The 10,643-nt window shown below is 43.1% G+C and overlaps 1 protein-coding gene across 4 annotated transcripts; it reads right to left on the bottom strand.

Moving 5' to 3' along the window:
* Window positions 1-2,024: 2,024 nt before the first annotated feature.
* On the bottom strand, window positions 2,025-10,447 carry LOC120712926. Of its 4 annotated transcripts, XM_039998861.1 has the most exons (15): window positions 10,274-10,447; window positions 9,605-9,704; window positions 9,324-9,451; window positions 8,894-9,092; window positions 8,693-8,805; window positions 7,374-7,457; window positions 7,250-7,298; window positions 7,071-7,162; window positions 6,547-6,676; window positions 6,317-6,393; window positions 5,651-6,227; window positions 4,528-5,581; window positions 3,622-3,966; window positions 2,832-3,539; window positions 2,025-2,666 (listed from the first exon to the last, which is right to left on the bottom strand). In XM_039998861.1, the coding sequence occupies exons 1-14, from the start codon at window positions 10,300-10,302 to the stop codon at window positions 3,001-3,003; spliced, it is 3,516 nt and encodes a 1,171-aa protein (XP_039854795.1). In that variant the 5' UTR covers window positions 10,303-10,447; the 3' UTR covers window positions 2,025-2,666; window positions 2,832-3,000. The 4 variants fall into 4 exon arrangements, with proteins under 4 accessions (XP_039854795.1, XP_039854791.1, XP_039854793.1 ...); XM_039998857.1 differs by having other exon boundaries at window positions 4,528-6,227; XM_039998859.1 differs by having other exon boundaries at window positions 3,622-3,933; window positions 4,528-6,227.
* Between the last annotated feature and the right edge of the window lie 196 nt (window positions 10,448-10,643).

Here is a 10,643-nt window from a genome sequence, read left to right as displayed (position 1 = left end):
ACCTGCTCGAGGGAGGTTCGCTGCCCTCGAGCGAGGCGGAGATGATTTGCCCGCTCGAGGGTAGATTCGCTACCCTCGAGCGAGGCGGAGATGCAGGGCGCAGTCGAGGGTCCCGATGGGAGCCCTCGAGCGAGGCGGAGATCGTCCCGCGGGCCCGAGAGGGGTGCGAATGGGCCGCATGTTGGGCTTCTTTGAGTCCTTTCCTTTCTTCCATATTGGAAGGAGGTCGTGGGCTTCCGTGGGCCCAGTTGCCTTAACACGTATTTGCGTTTTTCAGAGTAATTTTAGTACCCCGATTAGGGTGTCCCTAATTGTGGTACCCAACAACCGGCTATGACGAACGGTCGAGAAGGACAAGTGCACCGGACCCGCCGATCACACTCCATCACAACTCGCACCGAATCCGATCAAGGCAAGGTGTGACTCATGCTAATTGGCTTACCGTCCCATTATAAAGTATGTGGTTTGTACGGAAAGGTGCTCAAGTATCAAAGCGATTACGCATCGGTCCTTAATCAACTCAAGCCAGACTAACCATGTGAGCTCCATCCCAACATGGCCCTATCATACTTGCCCAAGTCCAAATCATCTTTCATATTTGCTCAACTTTTATCCATTCTTGACTAATCATGTAAATTAATCAAACATCCTATAGCTCGCGAGTGGTGGTGACCTTGCCACCTCTCGTCTTGTACCGTAGCTAAGCATGGCTAAGCATATAGTTCGTGACACCTATTCAAGCATACTCATCTAAGGATGATATCCTAATCAAGGTTGATAATGCATCAAATAGGTTCTACGCAATCAATGATATATATATAGTAACTCATGCGCAAACAAGACACATATACTTAATTGATCCAAAATAGGGTGTAAGAAATGCTTAGGGGTCTGCCTTGAGTCTCGACGGGAGTAGAGTCTCCAACGATCTCCGGTTCAAGCTTCTCTTGCTCCGGCGTCACGGTCTCTACACGAGTGCAATGATGCATGATAAATAAATATGACATGAATGATTGACATGGTATGCAAATGGTATGAGAAGGTATGATTTAATTTTGCAAAACTATGATAAAAGTGGCTAGACATGTAGTACATATGTGGATTAATCATAGCTAAGTGTAAGGGTAAAGAACAACTAAATGCGGACCGTCCGGCTTGGGAGAAGCGGACCGTCCGGCTCTAAACGGCGGACCATTTGGCGGACCATCCGCCGGTCAGGTGCGGACCGTGTTGGGTGAAAACATGCTCTCTGACTAAATCGCGGACCGTCCGCCTCTCAATTTGTGAAAGGCTAAGAATCATGCAGAGTCTCTGTGGTTTTTTGTCAGGAGCTGGCGGACCGTCCGGCCTTGTCGGGCGGACCGTCCGCGACACGGCCGAGGCTCACCGGCGAGTTCGCCGCCGGTGATTCCGGCCACGGTTCGAGGTGGGGTTTGTTCCTAGATGTTCCTGAGAGTTTAGGGAGTTCATTTTGGCAACTAAACTTCACATGCATTAGGGTTTCGAAGCTCTAGGTCAACAATGGTGATTGTGCTCTAAGTGAGATCCAACAAATAAGGAGCTTGAATATTAATAATTCAATATATTTTTGAATTCATGCTAATTATGTTTTATAAATCACGTATGTGTCGCACGTGCATCTATGCTAGTACAAATAACATACCGTATATTTAAAAATAACTTGTACACGGCCAAAAATGGAGGACTGAGATCCTCTGCAGTCTCGGAGGCTGTGACTTTGCCACTGACACGTGGGTCTAATAGCGCCGACCTCCCCGCTCTAGCATCATACCGTGAAGTTCGGAACGGAATGCCCGTTGCGCAGGGATGGCGGCTAGGGCCGGGAGCCGTGGCGACGGCGTGATGCTAGCGCCCACCTCCCCGCGGTGCTGCAGGCTGCAGCACGACGCCATCGATCGGATACTAGCGACAAGAAGCTGAAATACGGATGCGATTTGAGTTTTCATCAAGGGTATGCTGCTTGTGAACTAACGGAGATGAAATCAAAAGGACACGATATAGTATACAGGTAGCAAATTACGACTTTCTTTGTTACACGGCTTAAAAAAACCTTATTCCTCTCCCTTGATAGATAGATATACATACTCCTACGCAACAAGACCCATGAACTATCCAGCCCCACAACGGAAGCTTTTGTGGCTTTGTGCAACCACTGCCAAGTTAACAGTCTTACAGACACCTTGTCATCATTTTCATTTCTAAGATAACTATATCGACGCATTACGCATCATCAACATCATCCATTCCAGCCAGCCTGCCTGCCTGCCCGCCCGTAGGCCAGACTCAAGGAGGGCCCCCTCAAAGATGTAGATTCATTCTGGTCAAGCCATGCCACCTTTCTGCTTGGCAAATGCACTTGAGAGGAGGAAAAAAAGCATACCTTTCCTGCCTGTCTATTTGAACTATTGACCCCACATACGGATTTGCACACATTGCAGCAAAAAAAATAAAAATAAAACGGGGTATAAGTTCTGATTTGGTGTTTCCAGCATCGAAATATATACAGCACACAGCATATGCTCTTATGACCCTAGCTTCTTAAACTCTTTCCCATGGACCACATGTGCCGAGATCTCTATCCAATTCGCCTTCAGTTGCTTTGCTTGTCTCGGCGCATCTTTCGCATACTATAAAACAGAAGGAACCTGATAATCAAGCGACAAAGCAAACAATCAGCTTTTAACTTGTTTGTGAACCAACCACGTAGAGCAGCTGCTTTCAATAACCACACAACACGTAGGTAATGTGGAACAACAACTCATAATGTTTTCCTGACAAGAACCAGCTGAATAACACAGCAGCATGCATACCTGGTAATTTCAAAAGGCTGGGCCAAAGCTCAGGTTCATGGTGTTCAATTAAATCCCAATAAAAACTCATGTTCCAGACTATGTGCCGGGCAACCAGTTACTTTCACAAGTCCACAAAAGCCCCATGTACGAACATGTCAAGTCAAAATTGCATCTGCCATGAGACAAATCACATTCTGAAGGCTCTGTTATAAATATCATTTGAACCCAGCATGTGCAAGTTGTTCGCTTCACTTGGATATAGCATCCTTGACAAGTCTGACAAAGGGGCGTTACTCCCTTGTCTCAAATCACTCCATCCATCCCATTGACCATTTATAAGCTGTGAGTTTCCAGATTGTTGTGGTCTCTGCGAGTAAGGGGATACGGCACCATGATTCTGTGCTAAAAATCTGGAAGCCAGGTGATTATCATTCATAGGGTTGAAGGCATCCTGTGTATGGTCTGTGAATCTCATGTTCTGATGAGACGGCACATTCGGTTGCATGCATAACTGAAACATAAGGTCATTATTCGATGTTTGCAACGGTGCTGGGAAAGTAGGGGTATTATTCATCTCCATCCCTGAATCCCCAATTCCAGGCAATCGCCCTTTGCCCACAGCCAATATAGCAGGATCATTAAATTCAACATCACTTGTGTGTCTACGAAACGGAGCTTGATAATGATTACTGTTGCTGCCCAAAACATTATCCTGGAGAAGAGTTTCTGCCAAGCACCACAAAAATTATGATAAAACAAACTTGTTTTAGGAGGAGAAGCCAAAAGAAAACTGAGACAGTAAACAAACCTGAGTATTTTGAGCCATACACCTGATTAGACAGACCCTGTGATGCAAATCCAGAAGAAAATGCAGAAGGGAATCTAGAAGGAGAGTTAGGCCCATCCTGAGATGGAAACCCCGAAGAAAATGGAGAAGCCAATCTAGGTGGGGGCTTAGACACTTCCTGAGACGAAATTCCAGAACGGAATCTAGGAGGGGGGATAGACCCATCATGAGATGAAATTCCAGAAGAAAACCCGGGAGGTGGATTAATACCATCTTGGGATGGAAATCCAGAAGAAAATCCAGGAGGGGGGACTCTTGCCGCTGCTGAAAATCCTGGAGGTGCAGATATTTTAGACCATGATGCATCTGAAAAGCAAATACTTCATAAGCAAAAAGCTTAACAGTGAAAACATCAAAATCACAGAATTACCGCCACTATAAACAATCAATTTGCATGAGTCAGATTTTTTTTACCAATGCTCAATGAAAAAAGCGCAACACACAAAACAAGATCATTCACTTACAGGCAACATTTAGCTCCGTCTATCAGCCGACCTGGCTTTCGAATTTACGTCAACTATCAAGGAATTCCTAAGGTTTTGGACGGAATAGGAAATTGCTATTTTCCTACCTCTCAAGGTATAATGGCAGATCGATTTTGTTCTCGAATACGCAGGAGAGCTGGGTATCATTGCATTAAGAAAGAATTGGGGGAGAAGTCTTATGTTATATATATGGTAATGGTCCCACCTATAGTAATAGTACCCGAATTCTATCTCGGACTTCCTATTTTGAAAATAAAAATAAGAGAAAAAATATGACAGAAAACAAAATAAGAGAGAGAAAAAAACAACAGAAGCAAAAGTCACTTTTGAAGGTTTAGTTACAGAAGCACTACCCAACAGAATGCGAAAAGGTGGTACTCACCAGTAGTTGCCATTTCTGACACAGCAAGAGAATTGCTACTGGAAAAATCATTCTCTACGGATTGGAATGCAAGACCATTCTGGTATGCATTTCCTTGGGAAATCTGGGGTAGCAAACCAAAATTCTGCTCATTACCAGAGTTTCTGAGAGATGATTCCAAGAAGTTTCCTTGGTTATCCTGTCTAGCAAACGAAAACCTTGACTCTTTGCTGCCAGATCCTGATCTCCATGAAGGCATTGTGAAAGGAACATCATTATTTTCAGATTCGCTAAGCATCCTAACAAAATTGTTAGCAGTTGAATATGAATCATCCCACGGATTAAACTCAGATGACAACATATCAGAAATTATCCTGCTCTCATCTTTATTTACACTTACAGTCCTGTCAAAAATTCCTACACTATCAGTTCTTACTGAACCCATTGCTCCAGGTTGATGACTTCCCATTCCAGGATGTCCACTTAACATGGAATAAGTGTTATTGATTGAAGAAAATCCAGTCTGCATCTGTGAAGAATTTCTAGTGCCAATCGTCAATGCAGGGTTAGTTTCTGTATCCTTCCACAATGAAGTATCTAATGTATTAGGAAAACGGGCAAATGACGAATATGATGGTTGGGCTGACCCATCCATCAACCTACTATTAAGTGTCTCAGTGATGATTGAAGAATTTACTATATCATTTAAAGGAGTCACAGTACAGCTTTGCGGCTCTGAACTCCAATTAAGATGACTGTCCGCATTATATCGACAAGAAAGAACAGTGTCCTTATTTTCTGAAGGTAGAGACCCATCAAGCTTCAGATGAGATTGGTCTTTGTCAAAATTCTGACCCATGGGAACCACAGACGGGCATAGCATTGCATCTGGTTCATGATTTCCTACCACACTATGAATCTCATGTTTGCCATCTAATGTTACTGAAGACATCTGAACAGATAGATTCTCAATGCCAGCATCCCGGGTTCTATTATCCTCCAGTATTTTGTCACCGACTGCATGACTAGGTAGATTCTCAATGCCAGCATCCCGGGTTCTATTATCCTCCAGTATTTTGTCACCGACTGCATGACTAGGTAGATTCTCAATGCCAGCATCCCGGGTTCTATTATCCTCCAGTATTTTCTCACGGCCTGCATGACTAAATTGGCAGTTAACAGCAGAAGCAGGGCTTTTAGGAGCAATATTGGTAATTGAGCAGTCACTGTCACAAGTCTTTACATCTGATTTCGATATTGCTAGACTTGATATGCTCACTGTCATGTCTTTCTTAGGTGATATTGACGAGTTAGACACTGGATGAGTTAACTTTCCATTTTCATTTGCAACTTGATCCTCATTTCCCTTTGTCATCCCATCTGACACTGCAATGTCATCGTCGTTCCAAGCTGAAGGTATTGTAGAGAAGTCTATGTCCACTGATGACTCCAATGATGATAAAGCTTGTGTTTCCTTTGCAATACCAGGCTTATATGGCTGTAAGGTTTTTGATGTGCTATCTTGTTCCAACAACTGCCATCCTTCAGACACTGTTGGTGCTGTACTTGTATCGTCATTCCATGAAGAAGGTATTCTTGTACTCGAAACTGTTGAAGAACTTGAAAATGAATTACTTTGTGGCTCTGACTTTGTTTTTGTATGAGACTCTGGTAATGTCACCCGAACAGCTGTTGTCCTGGCATTCAAATCACGATGCCCCCTGTGCATAGAGAAGGGGAAAAATCAGTAACACAGTTCTCATTTTCAACATATATCACAAGTTCGAGGAACAGTCTAGAAGTACCATACCATGAGGCAGCTGGCGGAAGCGTGGACCTCCCAGAACTACTGTTTGGAGGTGAAAGCCTTGGCTGGTTGGTGGTATTCTGCACACAATAAGGCCAGTTAATGCAGTATCAGTATGTAAGCCAACAAATAAGGAGATGGCAACAGTTTAACCTATACTAAAAAGCAGCATGAAAGTTAACAAAACCACAAGTCTTCCAATGAATTTTGAATTTTCAGCATAAAGAACATACATGTATTCCATTCTTGATTGTATGCTTGGCTGATACCACCGCACTGTAAGAGAAATCATCAGTTGGGGGAGGCAACACAGTGCCTGCACATCTTTGCGAAACACCAGATGCCATCTGGGGGACCCTAGTCCTGATAGGAACATAGAACAGTTAATGGAAAGTATCAATTAAAATATCAAATTGTTTAGCGCACAGGCATAAGAGTTTATCAAAGCAGCACTTAATATATTAAACATCCACATTAAAGAGGACATCATGTTTTTTCCAAATCAACTATACATAATACCAAAACAGCTTATACATAGTAAGATTTTGCTTCTATTGATCCAAGGGACTAACTCCTATATCCAAAAGTGGAAACATAAATGGTGGTTTTAATTTTTAAAAAGCAACCACAATGCCAAACAAAGCCACAATACGCACACAAGTAGTGTACGCAGAGAAGTAAAGCAGTAGCCAGGACTCAAAGAGCGGCTTAGGGTTAAAAGAATGAAGGAACATCTGTTAAAATTGCTCAGTACTACCTCGTATATGCTGAGATGATCTCATCTTTAGTAAAACTATCCTCCTGACTGCCTATGTCATGCAAATAGAGGCAATCTGGGTTCCCACATGTCTGAGAAAAGCCAAGAAATATTAAGGATGAGATAATTAGGGTACAGTACTAGTAGATGAAGCTAATAGAATGAAGCAACAATTGTACCATGTTCCGCAGCCATGCATGGCAATACTTTGTAGTACCAAAGCATGCTCTGTAACAGAAAACAGCCATTTGAGTAACTACGTTGTGTAAAACTTCTGGGTGAGAACATAGTATAGAACCTCACCTTAACACTTTTCCTTCCAAGACAAAATTGTGTACAGATTGAATACACCGGATGGCCTCTTCTTCTTTGGCATAAGTTATATATCTGTATACATTTGACAGCACACAGTTTATTGTTTAAGCAAGAGCATAACTTCTGCATTAAATTCTTATACAAACATAAAAAACTCCCGAGAGTCACAAATAGATGTTTTGGGCATCCCTGAAGTGACCAATACCTTTGACTAATAACATCTATCGTAATATTTTTACAAAGTATTCAAGATGGGATGTAAATATGCTCATATCGTTTTCAAATATTCAATTTAACTAAGTCAAGAGGTATCAATGATAAAATTTAGATACTTTGATTGAACGCAACAAAAATGGTCACATATTTGTGACTGGGGGGACCGGGGGATTTATTTGTTGCAACTACATGAAAGAAAATAATACCAATGGTTATTAAACATTTTAGGACCATGATTATCTAGACCATAAACAAATAAGAGGGTAAACAAATCTGTAATCTTCAGGAAAAAGATAACTAGTTTATGTAGCTGCATGCATGCATAAGAATAGCTCAACCAAAGAGCCAAAGTAACGTGTCAACAAGGGAAGAACTATGCAAAGGAAAATTGACGAAAAACAGTGCACATTCTAGACTTCTAGCATAGCCATGTTCTTTCAGAAGAGACCACTCAAATACAGTCCAAGTTAGACTAGACTAGTTCCCAGCATGCAAAGTTCAATTATACACACAGTAATTTCTACAGTAACAATGGAAGGGCACACTAACGGCTAACACCATTCTGATTAATGATATGAGCCCTAAACAAATTCTGATTAATAATAAACAAGGAGCTAGTACCACTGGATGATGCAGAAATCAAGCGATGACTGAAAAGACACCTTGCATCTACCCAAAACCCCCAGAATCTCACAGCAATAAAGATATACATCCCCTTGAGTAGACAATGAGGATAACAATGTTTCTTTCAAGAATGGTTATGTAAATCAAGTGGCCACAGGTAAATCACACTGCTAAGTAGCTCAAATTAACCTTAAAATGACTGCACTGATTCGAAGAGTATGGACATATTGTCATCTTTTTCACCAAATTTGGTGTAAAACCACCTCACACAATTGAAGTCTCAATTAACTTGCTTATAATACCAATTCTAAAACTAGTACTACAAATAAAAAAATTTGAATCATGCAATTGCATAAAAATGGAGTATAAGCATTTAATATTTCAAATTGGTTGATCAGTACCAGAATAAAACATAATTAATGTCCCTGCTTATGAGCCATGTACAGCATGAGGTTCAAGAGACATACACACTAATATTGTTGTTTGCTGAAGCCTGCTTGGAAGGAGGCCCAGTCAGGCGGGAAACTGAAACCTTCAAAACTTTCCCATATTGACCAAAGTATTCCCTACGCTCAAGTACCTAAAACAACAAATAATAGTAGTGTTGGTATGAGAATTAAAATTTAAAAATAGAAACATCTAGTTGCAAACAATGATATGGTGCTCACACTCTCATTGCACAAATGTACAGGTAGGCCAATTATGTACACCAAATTCCTCTGGATAACCCTGACACTAGCCAGATGCTTCTTAGCTTCTACGGTAGATGTTGTTGCTGCTGCTGCTGCTATAGGTGCTGCTGCCTTTGGCTTAGCCTTCTGGGTCTTGTGCTTCTTCTCTGCATTTTTCTCCGGTGCCATCCTGTTTCTATGAAAACAAGCATAAGTTGGAGCTTGTTATTATAAAATACACCATTCACAATGGGTCAGGTCAATTGAACTCAACTAAAAGCTGAAAGGATTTATTTTTATGTGCTTCCCGTGATAAAAGTGTGATCCCAGATGTTGTACTGTGTCGAAGTAAAACACAAATTGATGCTAAGAGCAGAGGCATTAGGAGGGTGAAAGAAAGCATGATTGCTGAAAGTTTGTGACGGACCGCTCACAAGTGGCAGTCATCTTGACAATCCTGTCCTTGTCGTAGCGAGTGCGGCATGCAGGGCAGCGGCCCTCTGTCTCCTCCTTTTCAGCCATGTCTATGATGTGGTGCCAGCACCAGACGCAGATCTGCAGAGTTGCGCACGTAGACAATTAATTGAGTAAATGGCAGTTTGTTGCTTGAGGTCGTAGATAATTAGTGGTGGTGGCTGGCGCTGAGGCAATGGACAATAAATAAGTACAGACTGATTGATAGGATAATGAGATTATTGATACACGTACATCATAGCCGCATTTGCATGGCTTGAGCTGCTGGTCAGTGATGTCCATCTCCTCAGCACAGAGCGGGCAGGTATGGTCTCCATCGTCGCTCATGGTAGTCCTAATGGATGAGAAGACACCCGGACCAGAACAGATAAGACTCGTATTGCACACAATCATTAAGCTATCATATCAGAAACCCCAAATATTTGACCGCACGAGAAATACATCAGAGATTGAAGTGTCCTTGAACATTGCCCAATTTCTAATAAATCAGTCATCAAACCTAAATATATCGACTGACACTAGAAACACATCGGGAGTCGGGAGAGGGGTAAAAAATCCAATCCTAGCACTGAATTTCTCTCCTTCTACCATTCTGCCAATCAGCCCCTCATGGACCCGTTTTGACTCTTGAACCGATCGATCTGGCACGTCTTCTTCAACCTCTCGTTCTCCTCCTCTTTGCGCAACGCGCCCCTCCTGCGGGCATGCTGCTCCACACATGGCAACCTGCCGCGCTACTCGGCCCCTCCCGCCATTAATCAGAACTCGAGTTCAGCACTCGACGAGGCGGCGCAAAAGATAAATCACTCTTCAGAACGAGAAGTGCCACCCTATTCGAGATCCGCTCTTCAATCCAACAGCGAAAACGAGAATTTGCCACAGAAGAGAGAAAGGATTGCATGCCTGCGTTGATTTTGCATGTGGTGATCCATCTACCAATCTGATTCCGACTCCAATCGAGGCCGGCAGCGAGGCAGCGAAAGGGGAGGTCGTCAGGGGAGAGCGCAGCGGGCAGGGTGGCGATGAGGAAAGAAGGGTGGTGTTGAGGCCAGTCAAAACGGCCTCCCTCGCTCGGAACTGGATCGGCTGCAGTTACCTCCCCTGCAGCTCCCTGGAGTTGGGTCACTGCCACGTGGGCCCCACTCGTGCAGGCCCCACACGCAGTGACTCAACTGCACGGCGGCCAACTGCAGCGGAGCCTCGTCCCCCTCGGGAAGAGCGGTGCGGGGCAAGGACGGAAACAAACACACCGCTAAATCTGAAATCAAAATAC

This window comes from Panicum virgatum, chromosome 6K (assembly GCF_016808335.1).
Source record: "Panicum virgatum strain AP13 chromosome 6K, P.virgatum_v5, whole genome shotgun sequence".
NCBI classification, from domain to species: Eukaryota; Viridiplantae; Streptophyta; class Magnoliopsida; order Poales; family Poaceae; genus Panicum; species Panicum virgatum.
The sequence above is the reverse complement of the archived record's forward strand: the minus strand, read 5'-3'. Positions and strand labels throughout refer to the sequence as shown.